The sequence below is a fragment of the Narcine bancroftii genome, chromosome 3, assembly GCF_036971445.1.
Source record: "Narcine bancroftii isolate sNarBan1 chromosome 3, sNarBan1.hap1, whole genome shotgun sequence".
In the NCBI taxonomy this organism is placed as follows: domain Eukaryota; kingdom Metazoa; phylum Chordata; class Chondrichthyes; order Torpediniformes; family Narcinidae; genus Narcine; species Narcine bancroftii.
The window spans coordinates 166,351,362-166,377,977 of NC_091471.1; the positions used below are offsets into that span (position 1 = coordinate 166,351,362).

The window sequence follows — 26,616 nt, forward strand, 5'->3', positions numbered from 1 at the left end:
TCAGTTGACGCTTGCGAGTGGATTCGCAAATCCAAATGGAGAGGGGAGATGTGGTTGTCCGACAAGGGATAAAGGACAACTCAGGAGGGGAAGGGGAGATTGGGGATAAAGAAGATAGAAATAGAATAAGGAAAATGTTGGATGTTGTAGGAATGTTGTCTGGTAAAAAGTTGAAAATAAGAAAACAGAAATGGAAAAGGAGGAAAGGTAATGATGGAAAAACGGAAAGAGAAGATAAACAAAATATAAAATGGCTACGCTGAACTATATGACTTTAAATATTAATGGAATACATAACCAAATTAAAAGGAAGAAACAACTAAATTTACTGAAAAAGGTAAAAATAAATATAGCATTTGTCCAAGAAACACACTTAACTGAATTGGAGCACAAGAAATTAAAGAGAGATTGGGTAGGACATGTAACAGCAGCATCGTATAATTCAAAAGCAAGAGGAGTGGCTATATTAATTAGCAAAAATGTGCCATTTAAAATAGAAGAGGAAATAATAGATCCAGCAGGGAGATATGTTATGATAAAATGTCAGATATATTCGGAGCTTTGGAATCTACTTAATATATATTCACCTAACGAAGAAGATCAAAAGTTTATGCAAGATATCTTTTTGAAGGTAGCTAATACGCAAGGGAACATACTAATAGGAGGGGATTTCAATCTGAATTTGGATCCAAATATGGATAAAACGGGGAAAAAAATTAACAGGAAGAACAAAGTAACCAAATTTATAATTAAATCAATGCAAGAAATGAAACTTGTGGACATATGGAGGAAACAAAACCGAAAAGAAAAGGAATACTCATACTACTCGACTAGACATAAAACATACTCAAGAATAGACCTATTTTTGTTATCAGCTAGTATGCAGGATAGGGTAAGAAAAACAGAATATAAAGCGAGAATGCTATCGGACCATTCACCCTTAATACTGACAGTAAAGCTAGAAGACATCCCTCCAAGAATGTATAGATGGAGATTAAACCCCATGCTACTTAAAAGACAGGATTTTAGAGAATTTATTGAAAAACAATTAAAAATGTACTTTGAAGTAAATACGGAATCAGTGGAAGATAAGTTTATACTATGGGACACAATGAAAGCATTCATTAGAGGACAAATAATAAGTTATGCAACCAAGATGAAGAAGGACTATAATCAGGAAACAGAGCAGTTGGAAAGGGAAATAGTAAACATAGAAAAAAAATTAGCAATAAAGGAAGATACAACCAAAAGAAGAGAATTGGCGGATAAAAAAATAAAATATGAAACATTACAAACATATAAGGTGGAGAAGAATATAATGAAGACAAAACAGAAATATTATGAACTAGGTGAAAAAACACACAAAATCTTAGCATGGCAGCTTAAGACAGAGCAAACTAAGAAAATGGTATTGGCAACAAGGAAAAAAGACAAACAAATTACATATAATCCAAAAGAAATTAAGGAAAACTTCAGAGAATTCTATGAACAATTATACCGAACTGAAAACGAAGGGAAAGAAGGGAAAATAGATGAATTTTTGACTAAAATTGAACTACCAAAACTACAAATAGAGGAACAAAATAAATTAACAGAACCATTTGGAACAGTAGAAATACAAGAGATAATAAAAAAAATTACCAAATAATAAGACACCAGGAGAGGATGGACTCCCAATAGAATTCTACAAAACATTTAAAGATCTATTAATACCACCCCTCCTGGATGTAATCAACCAGATTGATGAGACACAAAACTTACCAGATTCATGTAAAACAGCAATAATTACAGTGATACTAAAACAAGGGAAAGATCCACTCTCACCAGCGTCATATAGACCAATATCTCTGCTAAACACAGATTATAAGATAATAGCTAAACTATTAGCAAACAGATTAGCAGAACAGGTACCGAAAATGGTAAATTTAGACCAAACTGGATTTATCAAAAAAAGACGCACAACAGACAATATTTTTAAATTTATTAACTTAATTCATGCAGTAGAAGGAAATAAAGCACCTGCAGTAGCAGTTGCTTTAGACGCAGAGAAGGCCTTCAACAGAGTAGAATGGAATTACTGGTTCAAAGTATTGCAAAAATTCAGTTTACCGGAGAAGTATATTAATTGGATTAAAGCATTATATAAGGGACCGTTAGCGAAAGTGACAGTAAATGGACATGTATCAAAGCAATTTAACTTAAGCAGGTCAACGCGGCAGGGATGCCCACTATCACCATTATTGTTTGCGCTAGCTATAGAACCACTAGCAGAATCGATAAGAATAGATAATAATATAAAAGGAATAAAAATAAAAGACAGGGAATATAAAATCAGTCTATTTGCGGATGATGTGATAGTGTACTTAACAGAACCAGAACTATCAATAAAAGAATTATATAAGAAATTGAAGGAATATGGAGAAGTGTCGGGATACAAGATAAACGTAAATAAAAGTGAAGCAATGCCTATGAATAACGCGGATTTCTCAAAATTTAAGAAGGAATCCATTCAGATGGCAAATGCAGGCAATAAGATACCTAGGTGTACAAATAAACAAAAATCTAGGCCAATTATATAAACTCAATTACAATCCACTAATGAAAAAATTACAGGACGATTTAGAGCATTGGAAAGAGCTACCACTAACACTGATAGGAAGGATAAACTGTATTAAGATGAACATTTTTCCAAGGATACTATACTTATTTCAGGCATTGCCAATACAACTGACAGAAAAATTCTTCAAAGAGTTAAAGAAAATAATAAGGAAATTTTTATGGAGAGGGGGGAAACCGAGGATAGCACTAGATAAATTAACAGAATGGTATAAACAAGGAGGCTTAAAATTGCCAGACTTCAAAAATTATTATAGAGCCGCACAATTAAGGAGAATCTATCAGATTTTTATCAAACAAGGGAAAAACCAGACTGGACGAGATTAGAATTAGATAAAATAGGGGAAAAGATACCTGAACACATATTATATAAATGGGACGAAAAATTGGTACAACATAGAACTTCTCCAGTATTACACCATCTCCTCAATATATGGAAGAAGATTCATGTAGAAAGAAATAAAACAAATTATCAATTACCAAAACTAATATTGACGCAAAATAAGCTACTCCCTTTTACAATAGACAACCTTTCGTTTAGAAAATGGGAAAAAAAAGGGATTAAAAGAATAGAAAATTGTTTTTCAGGAAGTAGATTCTTATCCTTTGAACAAATGAGAGATAAGTACAATATAACTGGAGATACAGCGCTGGCATATTACCAACTGAGATCCTACTTGAAAGATAAATTAGGAAGCAATTTGAGTTTACCAGAGGGAAGTAACCTTGAATATGTGATTACAGATACAATGTTAATCAAAAGATTTATAACAAATATGTATATTAAACTGCAAGAAAAGGAGAATGAGGAAACAAATGGTAAAACTAAACAAAAATGGGAACAAGATTTAAATATAACGATAAAAAAGGAAAGATGGGAGAAATTATGTTCTGGAACGATGAGAAATACAATAAATACGAGGCTGCGTATGATACAATATAATTGGTTACACAGACTATACATTACACCACAAAAGTTAAATAAATGGGACCCAACAGTATCTGATAGATGTTTTCGATGTAAAAAAGAAAGGGGAACAACAATTCATGCAATCTGGACATGTGAGAGAGTAGAAAAATTTTGGGATGATCTCAATCAGATATTAAATAAAATAACAGAAAGCAATATACCAAAGAATCCAGAGATCTTTCTCCTAAGTAACATAAAAAATAAAGAATTTGGAATTGACTTGGAAGATGCACAAAAAAGATTTGTTAAGATAGCCCTAGCCGTAGCAAAAAAATGTATTATGTCAACCTGGAAATTGGAAGATGATTTGAAAATACAACAATGGTATATAGAAATGAATAAATGTATTCCATTAGAAAAAATAACATATAGTTTAAGAAATAATATTGAAATATTCGAACAAGTATGGGAGCCTTACATTAAATACAATAGCGAAAACCTACCGGGGACAAACATTACCTAAGTTGATGGAAGGAGAAGGAAAGAAAAGAATGGACTCTGTAGAATTTCTGGTGTATTTTTGTTGAATGACAACATTGTCTGACTGAATTAATGCAACCTAGATTGTATACCTAAAATGGATGAGAGGGGGGGTGGCTTGGGAGGAGGGGGGGGGAGAAAAAGTCACTGTAAATGTGTGAAAAAGAAAAAGTGTATATCATGGCTATTGTGATTTATGGTGTGAAAAATAAAAAATTTAAAAAAAAAGCAAGGTAGAGGTCAGTGCGCCAAACCACAACAGCACCATACTTGTCTGTGGGTTTGACAGAAACCAATTCCGCACCTCATTCCCAAGCTGACATGTCATGGCCTCATGCATTATCCCACCAAGACCACCTGTAAATTGGAGGTAAAACACTTGATTTTCTGTCTGGGCACTCTCTAACCAGATGGGATTAACATCTCTGGTTTCTTCTAGCCTACTCTCCTTTCTTCCTCCCTTCCCATTTGCCTTCTTTCCTTCAGCTCTCCACCCCTTCCCTCCCAATTCACAGAGCCTCCCCTCCTCCTCCCCCTGCTTACTGGTGTGCCCTCCCTCCCTTATCCACCTATAACCTTCTGCCTTTCGGACTGTACTCGTCACCATGCCCCTCCCTCCCCCACCATTTTGTTTGGCGCTTGCCTATATTTTTTTTCATCCCTTGATGAAGGGCTCAAGCCCAAAACATTGGTAGTGTATCTTTATCTTTGCTATTTAAAGTACACTTTTTTTCCAGCTGAGTTTCTTCAGCATTGTGTTTTTACTTCAAGCATGGTGTTTGCAGACTTCTGTGATTTGCTTCCAGAACTAAAGTCACATGTGTCAGTATTTCAGTGGATTATAGGAAATTGCAATGGTATGAAAGAGGGATTGGCCAAAGTAGATTGGAAGGGGGCACTAGCAGGGAGGATGGTAGAGCAGCAATGGATGGAGTTTCTGTGAGGATTGAGAAGGTACAGGATAGAAGCATTTCCAAATAAGACGAAATATTCAAAAGGAAAACTTACACAACTATGACTAACAAGAGTAATCAAAGCCAACATAAAAGCAAAATATAGGGCAGGCAAAGAAGCAAAAATTAGTTGGAAGATAGAAGAATGGGAATTTTTTTTTAAATTGCAGAAGGTAAAACATAAGGAATGAAAAGATGAAGTATGAAAGTAGACTAGCAAACAATATCAAAGAGGATATGAGCATTGGTAGCATTGGTCGTCATTCGGTTCGAAGAAGACACGTTGTGCAGTTCATCTGCAGACATGAAGGTGACTTTGCAGTCCCCGTCTGGAAGTGCAAAGTCGAGCACAATGGGGCATTGGAAGTCTGTTGTTGCAATAACTGTGGCTGCTGCTCTGCGGCACCATTCACGGCCTTCCACCAGTTTTTGGCAGCACCAATATAATATCAGAGGATATTAAATGCTTCTTCAAATAGATAAAGAGTAAAAGAGTGGTGAAGGTCAATCTAGGACGACTAAAAAGTGACACTAGAGAAATAATGGAAGACAAGGAGATGGCAGAGGAGCTAAACGAGTATTTTGCATCAGTCTTCACTGTGGAAGACATTAGCAGTGCGCCAGAGGTCTAAGGTGTCGTGATAATGAATATGTATGAGATGTACCGGAAGTCACGTGCTAACAGAGAGAGATAAGAACACAAGCAGGAGAACAAAGGAAAACAGGAAAATAAAGCCACTGAGAAGTTTACCGAAGTTTACCTGATAAAACTTGTGTTTAATGTTTTATTAACTTCACATTTCGGGCCACAAATGTGACATTGGCGACGAGGATGGGATAAGCTTGAAGAAAATTAAAGACTAAACAAGATTACAGAGGATTACAGACGACTTCAAGGTGATAAGAATTTTCTCTTTCACTCAGTACTTTTGGGGCTGGAATATTTCCTCATGGCTGGTGGAAACTGTGACTTTCTAACACATAGTGGAATTGCTCATTTTGACCCGACTGGTGATGCAAGCACTGTAAGTGTGAAGTGGAATGCATGGCTGGAAGAATTTGAATCCTACGCCGACAGTAGTGGCCTATTTCTAGATACAGGTACACTTGAACAAAAAGCACAGAGGAGGGCGTTACTTCTTTTCACTGCTGGACCTGCAGTTCGGGAAACATTTAAAACACTTTTGAATACTGGAAGAAAAGATGAGTACCGGAAAGTGGTAGATGCATTAAATGCACAGTATGTAGTGACACCGAATGCTACATTTCAATGCCATTTGTTTCGGAGAACGAGACAAGAAGATGGCCAGACAATTGCTCAGTACGTGACGAGACTACGCCAGCTAGCTGTTGGATGCAATTACATGCCAGCTGATTTGGACAACCAATTATTGGATCAAGTCGTACAGCACTGCAGATCAGATAAACTCAGAAGATGTCTACTGGCAAGAGGGAGTGAATTGGAACTCACCGATGCTTTAACCATTGCTGCTGCATTAGAGGTTGTTGAAGGGCAATTTCATACCATGACCCTGAAAGACAACTCAAGCCAGCAAATTAAGAGGCTCTCACATCGCCATAACCAGCCAAGATATACGCCGACACATGACGTGGAGTGTTATCGATGTGGATACCGAGGTCACTTTGGAAAAGACCCATATTGCCCGGCCAAAGGCAAAGTTTGCAGAAAGTGTGGAGGCAAGGACCACTTTGCAAAGAAGTGCAAAAGCAAGTCCAATGCAGACCAGAAGAGGAAGAGTACAACTTCCAAAGGCAAAGCCTGGGAGAAAGGAAAGTATCCTGGAAAGAAAGATACCATTCGCCAGATAGACGGTGACGATGATGATACCCAGGAGGAACAGAGTTGTTACCAATTTACGTTGAATGAAGTACGTCATGAGAAAGTCCCAGTGATCATTGGTGGAGTGACAGTTCAGGTCATTGTAGACTCAGGCAGTGACAGTAATGTGATTGATCGACATTTATGGGAGAAGTTGAAAAGGAAAAAGATCATCTGTACCTCAAAGAAGTGTTCCAAGAAACTGTATCCATACACAGCAACCAAGCCATTGCAGACCATTGGATGTTTTACTGCAACTGTTGAAGCTGGAGATAAGTACACCGAAGCAGAGTTTATGGTCATAGAAGAGAGGGGAGAACCATTGCTGAGTAGAAGCACAGCGCAAGACCTGGCAATACTTCATATTGGAGCTTGTGTCAATTCAATTCAGTCATACGAGGATATGAAGCAAGAATTCCCCGCAGTCTTCCAAGGAGTAGGAAAGCTGAAAGGTCAACAATTGAAGCTAGCGGTAGATGAAACGGTCAAACCCAAGGCACAACCAATGCGCCGAACTCCGTTTGGACTTTGTGGGAAAGTCGAAGCCAAAATTAAAGAATTGATCGAACAAGACATTATTGAACCGGTGGAACATTCGACTCAATGGGTCAGTCCCGTAGTGATTGTGCCCAACCCAAAGGGTGACATAAGACTATGTGTTGACATGAGAATGGCCAATGAAGCTATAATTAGAGAACGACACCCTATACCAACAGTGGAGGAAATACTTCAAAAACTAACTACCAGCAAGGTATTCTCAAAAATTGATCTGAAGTGGGGCTATCATCAATTAGAGCTGGATCCAGGTTCCCGAGATGTGACAACATTTGTGACTCACTGTGGATTGTATCGTTACAAGAGACTATCATTTGGAATTAATGCAGCTTCGGAGATCTACCAGTATGAAATCCATCGAGTGATTCAAGGCATTCCTGGGGTTGCCAACATTTCTGACGACATCATAGTCCATGCACTAACGAAGGAAGAGCATAACAAACGGTTGAGGCGTGTACTATCTAGACTACAGGAGGCAGGCCTTACCGTGAATGGAAACAAGTGCCAGTTCGGTGTGTCAGAAATGGACTTCATGGGACACAGACTTACACGGAAAGGACTAAACCCTGCAGAGGCCAAGGTGAAAGCTATTGAAGCGGCACGTGCACCTCAGAACGCAACAGAGGTGAGGAGTTTCCTGGGATTGGTCAATTTTTGTGCAAAGTTCATTCCTAATTTCGCTACAGTGGCAGAACCACTAAGGAAACTAACCAGGAAAGGAGTACCATTTCATTTTGGATCTGAGCAGAAGAAAGCGTTCACAGCACTGAAGCAAAGCCTGACAGATGCAAAAACTCTTGGATATTACGATCCGGCGGCATCAACCAAAGTCATAGTGGATGCCAGCCCGGTTGGTTTAGGAGCCGTGTTGGTCCAGATGCATGATGGAGGACCAAGAATCATTGCCTATGCCAGCAGATCGTTATCAGATGTGGAAAGAAGATACTCTCAGACAGAGAAAGAAGCACTCGGACTTGTATGAGCCTGTGAGAGGTTCCATGCATATTCATACGGCATTGGATTTGAACTCATCACAGATCATAAGCCATTAGAGGTGATCTATGCACCTAGATCCAAACCATGTGCCAGAATAGAGAGATGGGTACTCAGACTACAACCCTACAAATATAAAGTAATCCACATTGCAGGGAAAACAAACATTGCAGATCCGCTGTTCAGATTGGTGAAGGATGGAGGTCCACAATCCAAGTCAGAATTGGGAACAGAAACAGAGAGCTTTGTACGCTTCGGAGCTATTCAGGCGACACCGAAAGCTGTGACTACGAAGGAAGTCGAGAGAGAATCCGAACGTGATCCAGAACTCATGGAAGTAAGAGAATGCATACAGAGTGGACAATGGGACAAGTGTACTCACAAGGCTTACATTCCCATTAGAGACGAACTTTGTTGCATCGGACAGTGTGTATTAAGAGGTTGCAGATTGGTGATACCACAAAGACTGAGACCAAAGATCGTATCCTTAGCGCATGAAGGACACCTAGGCATTGTTGGTATCAAGCAAAACCTCAGGACCAAGGTATGGTGGCCAGGTTGTGATAAAGACCCGAGAAATTTGTTAAAACTTGTCACGGATGTCAAATCACAAGTAGGAGTAATCCGCCAGAACCGATCCGGAGTACGCAACTCCCGACAGGACCATGGATCGACGTAGCTGTTGATTTTCTTGGACCTTTACCGACGGGTGAATCAATTATGGTAGTGATAGATTACTACAGCAGATACTATGAGTACGTGGGGTTGAAGTCCACAACCACTGAAAAAACAATACATATATATAACAGACTCGCCAAGGCAAATAGCGCCTTTGGAAGACTACACAAAAGAGTCTGGAAAAACAACCAACTGAAAAACCTCACAAAGATAAGCGTATACAGAGCCGTTGTCATACCCACACTCCTGTTCGGCTCCGAATCATGGGTCCTCTACCGGCACCACCTACGGCTCCTAGAACGCTTCCACCAGCGTTGTCTCCGCTCCATCCTCAACATCCATTGGAGCGCTTTCATCCCTAACGTCGAAGTACTCGAGATGGCAGAGGTCGACAGCATCGAGTCCACGCTGCTGAAGATCCAGCTGCGCTGGATGGGTCACGTCTCCAGAATGGAGGACCATCGCCTTCCCAAGATCGTGTTATATGACGAGCTCTCCACTGGCCACCGTGACAGAGGGGCACCAAAGAAAAGGTACAAGGACTGCCTAAAGAAATCTCTTGGTGCCTGCCACATTGACCACCGCCAGTGGGCTGATAACGCCTCAAACCGTGCATCTTGGTGCCTCACAGTTTGGCGGGCAGCAACCTCCTTTGAAGAAGACCGCAGAGCCCACCTCACTGACAAAAGGCAAAGGAGGAAAAACCCAACACCCAACCCCAACCAACCAATTTTCCCCTGCAACCGCTGCAACCGTGTCTGCCTGTCCCGCATCGGACTTGTCAGCCACAAACGAGCCTGCAGCTGACGTGGACTTTTTACCCCCTCCATAAATCTTCGTCCGCGAAGCCAAGCCAAAGAAGAAGAATACTCTGACAATGGTCCACAATTCATTTCAGAGACATTTGCGGAATACATGAGGACCACAGGTATCCACCATCATAAAGTAACTCCGAAATGGCCGCAAGCCAACGGAGAAGTAGAGAGACAAAATCAGTTCATTGAAAAACGATTGAGGATTGCACACGCAGAAGGACAAAATTGGCGAGAAGCATTGCTATCTTATGTGGCTGTCTATCGAGCAACGCCTCATGCAACCACTGGAAAAAGTCCTGCAGAAGCATTTTTTGGGAGAAAAATCCGCACAAGAATGCCAGAAATAAAGGAAATCAGAGACGACCAGGAGATGAGGGACCACGATGCTGAAAAGAAAAGTGCAGCAAAGCTGTACACAGATTCGAAACGTGGAGCCAAGTACTCAGACATCATTCCAGGAGATAATGTTCTAGTGAGGCATGAAACTGGTGGTAAGCTAGACACACCTTATTACCATCAACCCTATACTGTTGTATCCAGAAGTGGCAGTATGGTGACAGTCAAGTCTCCGACTGGAGTCCTGTATAAGAGAAATGTATCAGGTGTAAAAAGGTACCACTCCAGAGATACATCAAGTGAAGAGGTTGAAAGGCCAATATGAGATGCTGAAACTGAGAGACCTGATGATGTCCCAGAGGCAGTTACCAGCACTCCTGGTGAAGTGACTAGAGCGCCAGAAACACCCGAAGCCGTGGCGAGCAGTATTTCCGACGCCGAGAGTGAACAACCGAGAAGTGACGACAATATCACAGGCAGGCCGAAACGAAACCGGAAAGTGCCCAAACGATACGAAGACTGTGCCATAATTTTAATAAGAACTTTGGGACAGTATTTAATCTTATATCATAAAGTGCATGTATGAGTGCTGTAGGAAGTAAACTTTATGTAGTTGAGTTATAGTATTACCATTAGTTACGATGTTTGTATGTTTCATAGGGATATTGGTAAGTGAAGGTAAAGTTTATTTCTGATTAAAGGAGGGATGTCATGATAATGAATATGTATGACATGTACCGGAAGTCACGTGGTAAGAGAGAGAGATAAGAACACAAGCAGGAGAACAAAGGAAAACGGGAAAATAAAGCCACTGAGAAGTTTACCGAAGTTTACCTGATAAAACTTGTGTTTAATGTTTTATTAACTTCACATTTCGGGCCACAAATGTGACATAAGGGTATCAGGGAAAGGATGTGAATCCAGTTACTATTTCAAGGGATAAGGTGCTCAAGAAGCTGAATGGTCTAAGTGTGGATAAGTATCCCAGACCAGATGGGTTTCAGGTTCTGAAATTCTTTGAAGTGACAAGATAAGTGCTAGATAAAGAAGTACTGGATAAAGGAGATACAGTGAATGCTTGTATTTGGATTTTCAAAAGGCCTCTGACAAAATGCTGCACATGAGACTACTTAGCTAGATAAGAGCCCATGGCATAACAGGAATCATACTAGCATGGGTAGATCAGTGGCAGATTGGGATCATATTCTGGTTGGCTGCCAGTTCCTACTGATGTTCCACAGGGATTGGTGTTGGGGTTGCTTCTTTTTATGTTGTATATTAGTGAGTTGGATGATGGAATGGAAGACTTTGTGGCCAAGTTTGCAGATTACATGAAGGTACGTGAAGAAGCAAGTAGTGTTGAGGAAATAGGGAGGCTATAGAAGTGTTAAATTAGATACAATGTCAAAAAGTGCACAGTCATGAATCTGGTAGATAAAATAAACGGGCAGAAATAGGCTATTAAGCCCATCAACTCTGCCCCACCAGTTAATCATTTTAAATTTAGACATACAACATCTTGGCCCATGAGCCTGTGCACACAATTATTGTACACCCATAATTAACCAATAATTATCGTGTTATATGGCGAGCTCTCCACTGGCCACCGTGACAGAGGTGCACCAAAGAAAAGGTACAAGGACTGCCTAAAGAAATCTCTTGGTGCCTGCCACATTGACCACCGCCAGTGGGCTGATATCGCCTCAAACCGTGCATCTTGGCGCCTCACAGTTTGGCGGGCAGCAACCTCCTTTGAAGAAGACCGCAGAGCCTACCTCACTGACAAAAGGCAAAGGAGGAAAAACCCAACACCCAACCCCAACCCACCAATTTTCCCCTGCAACCGCTGCAATCGTGTCTGCCTGTCCCGCATCGGACTTGTCAGCCACAAACGAGCCTGCAGCTGACGTGGACTTTTTACCCCCTCCATAAATCTTCGTCCGCGAAGCCAAGCCAAAGAAGAAAAAGAAGATTGTACACCAATAATTAACCCATAACCAATAATTGTACACCCAATTATCATTCAACCCCTGGTACATTTCTTATGGGTTATTGGAAACTGAAGCCCCTGGGAAAAACCCAAACAGACAAGGGAAGAACATACAAACTCCTTACAGACAGCGCGGGATTCGAACCTCAGTCCCTATCACTTGTGCTGTAACAACACTGCGCTAACTGCAACTCTAATTTTGCCACCCAAATGAGCTGATCCATTTTCCCACTCAGTCCCACTGCCCGGCCTCCTCCTCATAACCTTTAAGGCATTTAAATAGGAAATAATTAAGGCATAAAATAAGGGTTTATGACAGGCCATATCCAAATCCCTTCGTTCATCTTTACAATATCATCTCTGAAGCACCAACACTGCCCAGAACCTGCTGGTGCCAGACATGGGCTCCCTGCCTTCACATCAGCAGCTGGATTTCCAGCCTGTTCACTCACCTGCCGCAACTTATTTGGGACACTTCGCTTCCCATCAGTTCTTGGACTCTGCGGGGATTGATCTCATTGTTTCTGAAGTTGTGGCCCAGCTGACCACAAAGACCAGCTCCAAATGTAAAAACACCTCCATTCTGGGGAGAGGATGCATACCGTTCAATGTTATAGATCCATTAACAAAACAAGACCAGTCACCCCACAAGAGTCCGTGTCAGTCAGAAGAGAATCACTTCAGCTCCGCCCACCTCCCAGAACACATCCCTCATTGTGCTACTTTACAGACCGAATGGATTGCGCCTTCACCATCTTTATAGGCAGTGAGTTCCTCGCCCCCATTTTCTTCAAGATGGTTTGTTAGGTACATTGCAACCAAGACTACACTAACAATTGTCAACACAGTAAACAATTAAAGAGGATTCTAATGTAATATATCATGATCTAAAGAATGGCCAGTCAGTGCAATGTAAATATTAAAGCTTTGTTCATAACTGACGTTATGGATCTACCTCCAATAAGTAGAATACAAGAGTAATATCAAGGCCTGGATAGAGTGTATGTGGAGAGGATGTTTTCTATGGTGGGGGAGTCTGGGACCAGAGGGCACAGCCTCGGAATACAAAAATTCTCCGTTCATTACCGCAGATGGCTGTGGAGGCCGTCATTGGGGATATTTAAGGCAGAGATAGATACATTCCTGATCAGGAATTAATCCAAATCCATTCGTTCATCTTTACAATATTAGCTCTGAAGCACCAACACTGCCCAGAACCTGCTGGTGCCAGACATGGGCTCCCTGCCTTCACATCAGCAGCTGGATTTCCAGCCTGTTCACTCACCTGCCGCAACTTATTTGGGACACTTCGCTTCCCATCAGTTCTTGGACTCTGCGGGGATTGATCTCATTGTTTCTGAAGTTGTGGCCCAGCTGACCACAAAGACCAGCTCCAAATGTAAAAACACCTCCATTCTGGGGAGAGGATGCATACCGTTCTATGTTATAGATCCATTCACTACACAATTCTACTTGTCTTCTTTTAGACCATAAGACGTAGGAGTGAAATTAGGTCATTCAGCCGATTGAGTGCCTTGCCATTCCATACAATCCTCTTCAACCCTATTTTCCTGCCTTCTCCTCATAATATCAAGGCCTGGATAGAGTGGATGTGGAGAGGATGTTTTCTATGGTGGGGGAGTCTGGGATCAGAGGGCACAGCCTCGGAATACGAAAATTCTCCGTTCATTACCACAGATGGCTTATGAGGAGAAGGCAGGAAAATAGGGTTGAAGAGGATTGTATGGAATGGCAAGGCACTCGATCGGCTGAATGACCTAATTTCATTCCTATGTCTTATGGTCTAAAAGAAGACGAGTAAAATTGTGTAGTGAACTGGGATTCACTAGAGGTGTCCTGTACTGACGACTGGTCCCGCCTCCCAGACCCTCCCCCTGGGGGCCTGAATATAACCCTGGTTTCCCACCTAGAATTTAAACCCCCTCTGAAGCCTGTTCATGTGTTTTAAGCTAATAAAAGCATTAGTTTATCTTCCAGTCGAGTGTGGGCTTTTATCTACGCTACAAATTGTTCCAGGAATTCTGGGTTTTTGTTTCTGGGAAGAGTCAGGAGAATATTAGACCAAAGCAGATTGACCAGAGATAATATTGAGCAGAGGGAGTTTCAGAGAGGAAAGTTACAACAGGAAACAGACATAACTTAAAAAAAAATAACATTTCTGCTTTTTTTGGTTTATGTAATGATGTTCTCAATTTTAATTTATTATACCCACTCTCTTCTTCTGACTATCCATTCCATAGGATGATGATGGTTCCTTTCAGTCAGTTTGTGAGTTTGATATGAGGATACCCCAATCCTCAGAAAGGAACAGAGCGTGAATGGATTTTAGGTGAGTAGGGGGTCGCCCAGGTTCAGACCCACCCTCTCGACATCCCCTCCCAGATCCAGCAACACGGTGAGGTCAAAGGTAGCTGGGGGGAGTTCTGTTGCAGTGAAAGACCAGATCAAGCTTCGATGCAGGGGATGCCCTTTCCGTGCTTCACAGCACGTGTTTGCTCGATGGCCACTGACCCTACGAGAGGGTTTATCCGCCCACTATATTCACTCATAATTAATTTCATTGTTTAAAAACAAGAGGCCACCCTTTCCAACAGAAATAAGGTAATCTTTTTCGCTCTCTGGAAGGGTGAACCTTTGATGCTCCCTAGATCGTGGAAACACAGTCTTGGAAGCAGAATTTTTAAGGCAGATTCTTGATAAGCAAGGAGCGAAAGGTTAACAAGGATAGAGAGAAATTCAGAGATGAGATCACAATTATAAGAGCCATGATTTCATGAAGTGGAAGAGTAGGGTGAACAGACCAAATTCATGTGTTCTATTGGGGCCACCTTTTGAAGAAATGTAGCAGACTCAACATTTGCATAATGTCTTCTTCAGCAATATGGTAGTTAATTGATCATACACTTCCTGAGTGCCATGCACTGTGACCCAGCTCGTAACCCTGGTTGCATCATATCATTACCTTGGTTAAAGCTGCTGTATGTTCTTCACCACAACTAATGTAAACTATTTTCTGGCTCCTCAGGAACTTCACATGATTGGGCACATCTCGATCTACAAAGGCAAATAGGCACCATCAATAGCCTCCATTGATGAAAATAAGAAGGACCTAGAAATTCCTCAACATGCGAGAGCGTTGCCGGTGTGCTTGTAGGAATACAAATATCTGGAGTAAAATGAAAAATAGAAATCATTCCAATTTGGGAAGAATGCATGAGAATTTCAGCTGGAATCTAGGCCCTATTAATGGCTGTTTTAGAAATTTCCCACACCCAGATATACCAAGTGAGAGACAGAGCACATTATCTTGCTCTCACATTGATTGCTTGAGAAGGACAGAGAAAAGTTTCCAGTGCTCTATTTCCCATTTTTTATGCTTTTTTTTCCACTTTGATACTCCGGACATCAGGAGTGGAGACTTGGGAAACCTATTCTTGCCAGTCAATGTTCATGTGTGTGGGAGACTGCCTGCCTTAAGCCCAACTGGTTCATCAAAGTCCCAGCTGCACCCCAGTCTCCATTGTCACCTTGTTAATCATCTACCTTTGTTGTCACTGAGTCCTAGTTGGCCACAGTTGTTCCTCCCCCAGCCAAACACAGCACCCGAGAGTGACAGAGTGAAGCTGTGTGTTCCTCCTGTAGCAATCTGAGCCAGAGGGATCCCAGATAGAGACTTCACACTCTGAGGGGTGGACTGAGAGGGAACTCTCTTCCCCAGACCCAGTTGGCCATGGGTGTTCTGGCCCCAGGAAAACAGCTGGCTGTCTGGAAAAGAAAAAGAAAGCAAAATTAGCAACCGTCTGTGCTTGTTACACAGAGGCTACAAACACAGAAGTGTAATGGAATGAAAGAATGAGTTCAGTGCCATTTGCATAAGTACAATGTTTTCCTTGCTGCAGTTACATGGAACAAACATGAAACACACCATGAATAGAAAAAAAATATATAATATATGTATATCCACGGATGGCCAGCAGTGCAAAATATTTTTGGTTTGAGGAGAGTTAATTACTCAGCAGTTGGAGGAAGTTAACCTTGGCTTTCTAACAATCTGCTGTAAGCTATCAGATGATTCACTGCACGCAGTCACTGCTTTTGAATAAAAAGCCTCTATCCTATCAAGCCAATGACTTAAAGATCCAGTAAGTAGTTTGCAACACAGAAGTGCTGGAATCTGAATTAAAACTCTACGTTCATGATTTTAAAGTTAAAAGAAAAGAACCCTGAAGTTACAAACCCCATTGCCATTCACACTTTAGGAGTCTTGTGCAACCTTCAAAGCAACACTCTTCAATCGCAATTTATCAAAAAAGAACAGTCTTCAACAATGCTGTCAAAAACAGACTACTGAGATTGTATATAGACATTCTGTTATGGACTCAAGTCAATAGATGATGGATGGAAATCCAATCAGAGATCCTATCTCTCATGAAATACAACCTCTCTCTTCTGCTCCCCATACTATGTAAACTGTGCTCTTTACATGATTTTATGAATGCTAGAGACAACCTGTTAGACTGCTCACAGAAGAACCATTCATACTGTACTTGGTATTTCATAACAAATAAAACTAGAAGTTATCAAGTGTGCCGAAGAAAAGGTTGGAAGATAGGCTCAGTCTAAAACAATCTGGAAATTCCTGGGAATCACTGTGCTCATTACCTTTCAGAGTGGAAAAGGATCATTGGAATGGTATAAAGAACCCTGAATCCATGCACCAGGAACACACAGAAGCTTTCTGTAATCAGTAGAAAGAGCGTAGCACTTCACAAGCTATCTTCCCATACACAATGTCAAGCACTCTTAACCCAACTGTAGAAGAATCTACATCATCAGTCACTTCGAATACCACAAAACTGAACTGGAAGTAAACTATTCTTGATCCCAAGGGAGACCCAAATAGATTGACAGCTCACAAGAAATTACTTCACTCTGTCATCATCCAACCAATTTAAATGAAAATGTCACTGTTAAAAAAAAAACAATCTGCTTTAAATTAGGAACATTTTTTCAAGGTCCCAGTGTTTTATTGTGCCACCAATAACTTTATCATCCTTTAAATTATAGGAACTGAAGTTTACTGTCCCTGTGTTGGTGCTTTTCAGTGTGATAAGGAATACAGCTGGGAAATGGCTTCCAGAACCTTCCACCTCACAATTCCCACTTAACTAGACTACTGAAGACCATTTGTTTCTGGGGTGGTAAGTGATGCAGTTGGTGATGTTCCCATGCATCTCTGCAACTTTTAGAGATGATGGAGTTTCAATGATGGAGGGAAAGGGGTGAAAAATATTGTGCACAGGTGAGGAGGACTGAGAGTAGGCTCTTGAGTTCACAACTTAATCAAGACAGGGCAGCAGAATGGGACAAGATCAATGAGAAGGGGAGAGACTACGAATAAAGAGTGAGAGGAAAAGGTAGAGAAATGGTGAGGGCAGAAGCATAAGAAATATCAGCAGGAGAAGACCATCTGGCCCGTCGAGCCTGCTTCGCCAATCAACAAGATCATGGCTGATCTGGCCATGGAATCGGCGCAAGCTAACTGCCTTTTCCCCATAACCCTTAATTCCCCGACTATGCCAACATCTATCAGAGAGAGAAAATTAAATGAAATTCCCTCTCTTGTCTTTACGGACCAAGTTAGGGAATAAAATTTAATTCTAATCAAACTAAGTTATCTAAATTGTGGTGCTTGACCTCCACGAACATTTTTTTTTTAAACCAAAAATAATCTTTATTCACAATAATTTATTTACGAAAGGAAATCCCTGAGTTTCGTATCCATACTTATTCATTTATTAACACATTAACACCACTGACATCTTGTCATTACATCACCTCTGTTGTTTGTCGGGCTTCCCCTCAGTCTCAGCCCTTCAAAGCCTATAGACTGCAGTCCTTCCCCAAAGCATCTTCACGTTGGGTGTGCCAAGCTGCAGTCCATCCCTCCATGAACTGTTACTTTAGGAGCTGCACATTGAATATTTTTTTCAATTTGCAAATGGAAAAGATCAGTTCAGTTCAGCAATTGTATCTCCAGTCCACTTCCTTCAACTTCAATAGACACAAAAGGGTGTTCAACAAATGGCTGAGCTAACATCAGACATGTTGAACATTTTATGATGGTTGTAGCACTGCACAATAAAATTTTAAAAGAAAGCCACTGGCCATATTTATCACCTGCACCACTTGTGCATTAAAATGACATGAAGGATTTCTACTTCATCACTAATCTGACCCAATCATGCATGAAGGAAACGCTGTGGTGTGTCTGACAAAGATGGTGGATTTAAACAGACTGCCCCATCACTTCATACTCCTCCCTCTGCAGTTCTCAAGGCTGGTTAGGGGTGGATTGCAGGAAGAGCAGAGACTGCGATAGTTCATGCTACATACAGCAGGGTCAGATTATGCTTTAGTACCTTTGGTAAGAGCCAGACAGTGCCAGCTTCCACAGGTGACCTGTATGACAGTGTGCCCATTCAGTGTCCGGACTAACCTGCAAGACCAAAGCTCAGGTAAGAAAGTGAAAGGAGGAGTGAATAAAATACGTCAAAATTGTCTGGATTCTCCAACAGAATAGAACTGAAGCTCCCAGAACACACTTCTGTAAAAGAGTAAATCAGGTTTCAAATACACCTATTAATCAAATAAGTCGAGTAACCCCCGTCCAATCTGCAGCGGCTCTTCAAAGTTCCAAGTTCAAATTCATCATCAGAGCTTCTTTTCCTCAAGCAGTGTGCTGCACTAGTATCTCACTAGTAGAACTTAAAAGACATGTTACTAGTTCACTCAAGCACCAGATAAAGTTCAGTCTTGTCTCGTCAAGAATCTTTAATTGTACACTGAAATTTCTCTGTCTTCATATTTTTCTTCCTTTGGATTTTAAATTCTGCTAGAGCTTCAGAATGTTGCTTTACTGATTCTAAAATTTATTTTGAGACTGGAAGACCTGCTACCTCACAGCTCCAGTGACCCAGGTTCAATCTTGACCTTCTGTGTGGAGTTTCCACAATGCAAATTTCCTCTGGGCTAACTCTCACATCCCAAAAATATACAGATTGGCAAGTTAATTAATGAGCACAAACTGCCCCTTACGTGATGGTAAGTGGTGGATCTAAGGGGAGCTGATGAGAATGTGGGGAAAAATTAACATGGTTTGAGTAAGATCAGTGTAAAATTAGGTTGGCATATGCTCAATGTGTTGATGGGTGTGTGACTAACAATTATTAAGATCAAGATGCAGAGTCACCATTTCCCACTCATGAATGCTTTAAAAAATCTACCCAGAATCACACTTGGAGTGGTGTGGCCAGTCTATAAGGACAAACACCGCGGGTGTGGGGAAGGGGAAGTCTGTGCAGGACCACACCGAGTGTGAAGGAAGAGAAGTCTATTCAGGGACCACAATGGGACTGATGCAGGGGAATGGGGTCTATCCAGGACCACACCAGGAGTGGTATGGGGAAGAAGAAGTCTATCTAGGACACACCAAGTGATGCGGGAGAAAGGAAAGTCTCACCAGGACCATACCAGGAGTGGTGTAGGTGAAGGGGAATCTCTCCTGGACCACACTTGGTATTGCAGGGAGGTATCGGGCTGTGAGCAAGAGGCCAATGTGACCAGGGAAAGCCCAACAAAAGGAAGAGAGGAGAGGCTCACAGGCTGTGAGATTGATGAATGGGGGACACAGTTAGTACAACACTATTACAGCACCAGAAACCCAGTTTTGAATCCAGCGCTGAGTTTGTACGTCCTCACTGTGTCTTCCTGGGTTTCCTCCAGGTGCTTCGATTTTGTCCTTCAAAACGTTTTTGGGGTATTTGGGCTTGTGGGCCAGAAGGGCCTGTCACTGTGCTGTATGTCTAAATTTAAAATTTAATATCAGTAGCCAAGTAAATCATTCAAAATATTTATATATATTTATTTTAGATTATTTTAAACGACATGTTTATGTATATAGAGTATGTGATTATTATGTGCTGTGTATATTTATAGTTACATGATAATGAACTTGAACAAATACAGAAAGGTTAAAAAGTCTGACCTGATCAGCCATGGTGACAATCCAATTTTTTTTTAAAGTATTAAAACCATCACAGGAATGTTCACAAATCCATTTTGAAGACTATCTTCAGGACATCATTGTTACCTTGGTATTCGGATCGTCTCCTCAATGGAATTAATCCCCAGCTGACCATCTTTTCCTGCTCCCCATGCAAAGACCTGACCCTGGTCATTGACTGCCAGAGTGTGGGCTTCTCCGCACGCTGTCTGGACGATTATCTGGGCATCCAATGAGGTAACCTGGTCTAATAATCAAATAAGAAAGGATAAAGAGTGTCAAAGCATCAGTTCAAGATTGGTTGAGATTCTGTGGAAAAAGTGAAAAGGTCACAAAATTAATGAGCAATAGAGAGAGATTCACTTAAAAACAATTCAAATAACGCTGTATAATCCAATGCACCAAAAGGTTCCTGGACATTTACCCCTCTAGAAATTCCTGATGTACACTTATTACTGGGTTGCATCTGTCAAATGTCATTAAACATGAAAATCTGCAGTTGCAATACACCAATGTGCTGGAAAAACTCCGCAGGTCATGCAGCTTCCATAGGAATTAAAGTGTAACCAGTGTTTTGGGCCTGGGCCCTTTATCAGGTACAGGAAAATAACAGTCAGATGCCTGTGGTCAAAAGACGAAACCTTGTCTTATTACTGCATGCCCACAGTCTTTGTTTAATATCCCTCCACTCCTCCCACACCTGGTTCCACATGTCCATCACTTCCCTCCTCAATAAGCTCCACCTATCCCTAATCAGCACCTATGTACTAGCCAACTTCTTCCCTCCCCCCACCCATCCAATCCCAAGTTCTGATGCAGTCTCGCCACAAAGCATCAGCAATTCTTTTGACCCACTTGAGTTTTTTCCCCCCAAGCAGTTTTTTTTCCCCTGTTTATGGTTGCAGTTTTAAAAGTAAGGGCCATAAGTTATAATGGGCACTTACCCAAGGCCTAGTTTTTGAATAACATCAGATTGTAAAACAATGCCTCAGTCTAAAAGAATGTGGAAATTCAGCATTTCAAAGCAGTCAGGCCAAAATGATGATCCCATAAAGTACTGACTTCAAAAGAAGATTACAACCACTAAGCAAAGGAGATTTCACTGAAGATTGCTCTTCCTCATTTTGACACTATGATTCCTTTAATCCTCCATCTTTCACAGTATATACAGTCACTTGGAAAATTTTAACCAAAAATTCGTGTGCATGGAGTCCAAATCTACAGCCCATAAATGGGCTCATTTATAATTATCTCATTATAAAATCTCATTATAAAATATGGAGTGGTTATACCCTGATAAATTGCTGTGTGGGCAACATATTTTGAAATGCCAGCCATAATTTACTTCAAGATTGCAGCCTGCAAAGTGCACATGTTCGCAAAAAAATATGACTAATCAAATCTGTTTGTGGATAGAGCCGCAAATCAGAGACAATGATGGGAGAACTCAGGAGTTTGGAGTGGGAGGGGAGCGTAGCAGGAGGGGGGAGGTGATGGTGGTAGAGGGTGGTGTGGACAAGCAAACCCAGAGGTCTGAACACCTAGCAGCAATGATTGCCTTTGAAGCTTCTTTGCCCAGAGAGTTGAGAATGCGGCACTTGCTGCAAAAGCATCAATGGATTTAAGGAGAAGCAGAGGTCTGAAGGAGAAAGAGGCATAAGGTTATGTTGAATGAGTTGAAGCAGTGAAAATATATCAAAGCAGAAATGCATTACCATATAGTCCTGTAAAAAGTAGTTTCTAATAGAAATTTTTGCAACATTATTTATGGGAGATTCAAATTAACCATTTGAGATCACAGATGGCAATGAGAAAACTTGAGATAGATCAGCTAGTTGAGTGGCATCAGAACCACCACCTTGCACTTAACATCACCAAAACTATGAAACTGATTGTGGACTTCAGGAAGGGGAAATCAAGAGAACACAAACCAGTCCTCATGGTGGGGGGGGGGGGGGGGGGGTGGTTGGGGGGTGGTCAACAGTGGAGAGGGTGAGAGACTTAGCAACTCTGAAGGCTATCATGAAGAAGACACATCAGCAGCTATGTTTTGATAGGATCTTGTAGAAATCTGGTATGTCACCAAAGGCTTGCAAATTTCGACAGGTGTACTGAGAAGAGCTTTTTGTCTAGTTGCATCACTGTCTGGTATGGAGGTAGAGGTCAGCAAAAGGCTATAGAGGGTTGTAAACTTGGCCACACCATCATGGGCATTAGGCTTCACTCCATTAAGGACATATTTAAACAGGAGGTGCCTCAAGAAAGCAGCTTCTATCATCAAGAACCCTCATCATCCAGACCCTGTGTTTTTCTCACTCCTACCATGAGGAAGGAAGTACAGGAGCCTGACAGTACACAATCAACGTTAAAAACAGCTTCATCCCCTATGCAATCAGATTTTTGAACAGACAATGAATCTATGGACACTACCTCACTTTTTCTCTTATTTGCACTAATTTTTTTAAATCTTGTATTTATGGAATTGTAGTTTATAGTAATTTTACACCTTGTTCTGCACACTACTTCTGCCTTAAAACAAGAAATTCCATGGCACATATTCATAACAATAAACCTAATTCTGATTCCACTGACATTGCACCTTAATGTAACAAAGCACATGTCATAGTCAGACATATTTTCTGGCTAATCAAATAATCCACCAGCAAACTGGCTACTCAAAAAGGCAAACAGACACATGGTAAGTCATTAAGGCAAACAGTTCCATGCAAGATTTATTTTTCTTGTCCAGGTGTTACTGTCAAGTTCAAGTCTAAATGTGTATTTTCAGTTGCCTTATTAGCAACTGAAGCTAATTTGAAAGGCACAAAGAGTAAAAATCTGGGTAAAACAAAAACAGAAAATGCTAAAAAAAAAAGTCAGTCTACATCTGTGGGAAGTGAAACTGAATTAATGCTTCAGGTCAAAGACCCTTCATCAGAGCTGAAAAGGAGGCAAGAGAAACTTGTTCAACTGAAGAAGGAGTGGGGGAGTGGGATGTCTCTAATGGGGTTAAACCCAGGGGACCATGGAAACAAATTGTACCGAAGGTTATCTGGTTAATAAGTAAACAGGAGCATTAGAGAATGAGAACATGACAAAAAAAAATACGGGAGCTGTGAAATACTGAGCAGCAGGACGTGCCCTGAAGGTAAGACTGGCCAATGAGGGAAAAAAGAAAAAAAAACAAAGACTAAGAAGGTGATTTTATAACCATAAACATTTCTGCTTCTCCACCTCCCCAGCAGTACATTCCAAGCACTGACTGTCTCGATGTAACCAAAATGTGCTTTACATATCTTTACACTTTTACCCTCTCATCTTAAACCTACGCCCTCTAGTATTTTATAATCCCATCCTGGGAAAAGGCTCTGACTGCTGGAGACACACAGGAGACTGCAGAGCTGAAGCTAAACACAATCTGCTCAAGGAACTCATCGCTTGATCTGCTGAGATCCTCCAACAGATTGTCTTTAGCCTACGACTCTCTACGCTGCCTGTTCCTCTCATAATTATAGATCCTTCGATCAGGTTGCTTCTCAGCCTCAGACACTGTCAAAAGCACAATCCATAAGATAATTTTATATACACAGGTATGGTTGCACCCATGCAGAGGAAATCTCTCCATTTCTAAACCATTCCAAACTGAGGCATGAGATGGAAGTGGGTCAGTAAGCTTACAATTAGAGACAATTAAGGCAAGTGTATGGGAGGCAGTTTGGAGAGAGGGAGAGGGAGATAACTGTCACTATGTTACCATCAGCAAAATCTGAAACAGGTTGGGAATCCCCTTTTGGTCAGTCCCAGTGGCAGCTCTGGAGGTCAGTTATTAATGCATTTTCATCTTGTGATGTCAGTCATAATCATAGTTATGGAGTCATACAGGATGGTAACAGGCCCACCACATCCATGCTAACCCCTTCCCGCCCATCCATATTAACCCCATCTTCCAGCACTTGGCCCATAGCTTTCAATGCCTTGGCATTTCCGATGCACAAATAGACACTTAAACACTGTCAGTAATTTTCTTCTGCACTCTTTCATGTAGTAAGTAACCAATACTTACCACTCATGGAGGGAAAAGATCTGGCTCAGATTTCCCCCTGTATCTCTTCCCACTTATATCAGGCAAAATGCATCACAAGATGACTAAGATCGTAAGCTAACTAGGAGTAGACCCAGTGATGGAACCTCATAAGACATCAGAAGACCCTGCGAGTGCTGGATATTCACTTGGGTACTGCTTACCTGGACTGTATCCTGACTTCTCATGGCCCAGTTGTCCCCAGATGTTTGAACCACAAGTATACACACTTCCATCTTGCAGAACAAAAGCCGTATGGTATCGCCCACAAGCCACTTCCAGCACAGTTTTACTGCTGAAGAAGGAGGACATCTTGGGCTGGGCAACTATGTTTTCATGTCCTTCACCCAACCCAAGCTGTCCCAAACTGGCATGACCCCAGCACAACAGCTGTACTTTTGAAGCCATGTTTTAAGTGATTCTCCTGCAATGCAGAGGAGAGAAAAGTTAGACACATCATTCAAGTTCATTATCATCCGACTGAACCTATACAACCTGACAAAACAGAGTTTCCTTGGACCACAGTGCACATGCATAATACACAGTACATAATAATCATATATACATAAGGATATAATTTATTAATACAAGATACTGTTCATCAATCTTACAGCCTACAGGGAGAAGCTATTTCCCAAACTGATTTTGATACTCCTGTACCTCCTTCCTGATGGTAGTGGGTCAAAGATACTGTGTGATGGATAGAAAGGGTCCTCTTTAATTCTTTGAGCCATAGTCCTGGTAAATGTCATCAATAGAGTAGAGGGAGACCTTGGTGATCTTCTCAGCCATTTTGTGATGCCCACAGCTAGTTTTGGAATGAAACTGAATTAATGCTTCAGGTCAAAGACCCTTCACCAGAGCTGTAAACTCAGACTGAAGATCAGGCTCTGGGTCCAAAATTCTACATGCAGACTTTCCCTGATATCCAGCTTGGGTTGAACCCAGAAAGATGAAAAGTTTGACATTTGACACTCTGAGTAGTTTTACTATCAACAATGTGTCTCTTTCCATCCTGTGACGTTGCCCAAATTCACCCTGCCTCAGGTTAACTGCTGCTGAAACAAGTTGACTTAACTATCGCTGTACTCTCCTGCTGGTGTCTGCTCACGAGAACTTGAGCTTAACCAGAACTTTGCTGTCCGCGTTCTTCATCACACATCGTCCCATGCATCCAGAAGATCAACTGGGGCTCCTGGTTAAGCAATGTCTCCATTTAAAAATACTCACATTTGTTTTCAAATCTGTCTATGGTCTTAACACTGAATTCTCCTATAAATAAAGAAATCTTTAAATGAATGGGATAGATGGATGAAATAAGGTCTATCCTTTTATTTGAACAATTATCTAACCTTTTATTATCTCTCTTCCTGCTTGAGGGCACATAGTGCTAACTTAATTTATACTATTGTAGTGGCTGTACTATGTATCTCTGACTGCACCAAGTAAGAATTCTGGTGCATTTTACATTGGACTTAAGTGTACATTGGACTTAACTGTATCACACAAAACTGTTCGGCTCCGAATCATGGGTCCTCTACCGGCATCACCTACGGCTCCTAGAACGCTTCCACCAGCGTTGTCTCCGCTCCATCCTCAACATTCATTGGAGCGTTTTCATCCCTAACGTCGAAGTACTCGAGATGGCAGAGGTCGACAGCATCGAGTCCACGCTGCTGAAGATCCAGCTGCGCTGGGTGGGTCACATCTCCAGAATGGATGACCATCGCCTTCCCAAGATCGTGTTATATGGCGAGCTCTCCACTGGCCACCGTGACAGAGGTGCACCAAAGAAAAGGTACAAGGACTGCCTAAAGAAATCTCTTGGTGCCTGCCACATTGACCACCGCCAGTGGGCTGATAGCGCCTCAAACCGTGCATCTTGGCGCCTCACAGTTTGGCGGGCAGCAACCTCCTTTGAAGAAGACCGCAGAGCCCACCTCACTGACAAAAGGCAAAGGAGGAAAAACCCAACACCCAACCCCAACCAACCAATTTTCCCCTGCAACCGTTGCAACCGTGTCTGCCTGTCCCGCATCGGACTTGTCAGCCACAAACGTGCCTGCAGCTGACGTGGACATTTACCCCCTCCATAAATCTTCGTCCGCGAAGCCAAGCCAAAGAATATCACATGATATCAGGCCTTCATTTCTCAAAACACTGTTCCCAATTCTATCCTCTTGCACCTCCCTTATTTTAGTGACCACACTTTTAGCTCCATTG

At 41.5% G+C, this 26,616-nt stretch overlaps 1 protein-coding gene across 1 annotated transcript in view; it reads right to left on the reverse strand.

The window, feature by feature from the left end:
• Window positions 1-26,616, reverse strand: part of LOC138757804 (probable E3 ubiquitin-protein ligase HERC3) — an 89,535-nt gene that overhangs the window by 57,235 nt on the left and 5,684 nt on the right. Inside the window, exons 2-7 of the mRNA XM_069925732.1 lie at window positions 24,558-24,817; window positions 20,400-20,559; window positions 18,670-18,746; window positions 15,791-16,012; window positions 15,210-15,301; window positions 13,512-13,642 (exon numbers count right to left, since the gene is read on the reverse strand). Coding sequence (XP_069781833.1) covers window positions 13,512-13,642; window positions 15,210-15,301; window positions 15,791-16,012; window positions 18,670-18,746; window positions 20,400-20,559; window positions 24,558-24,801 — 926 coding nt within the window. The 5' untranslated portion in view covers window positions 24,802-24,817. The remainder of the gene's footprint in view (window positions 1-13,511; window positions 13,643-15,209; window positions 15,302-15,790; window positions 16,013-18,669; window positions 18,747-20,399; window positions 20,560-24,557; window positions 24,818-26,616) is intronic.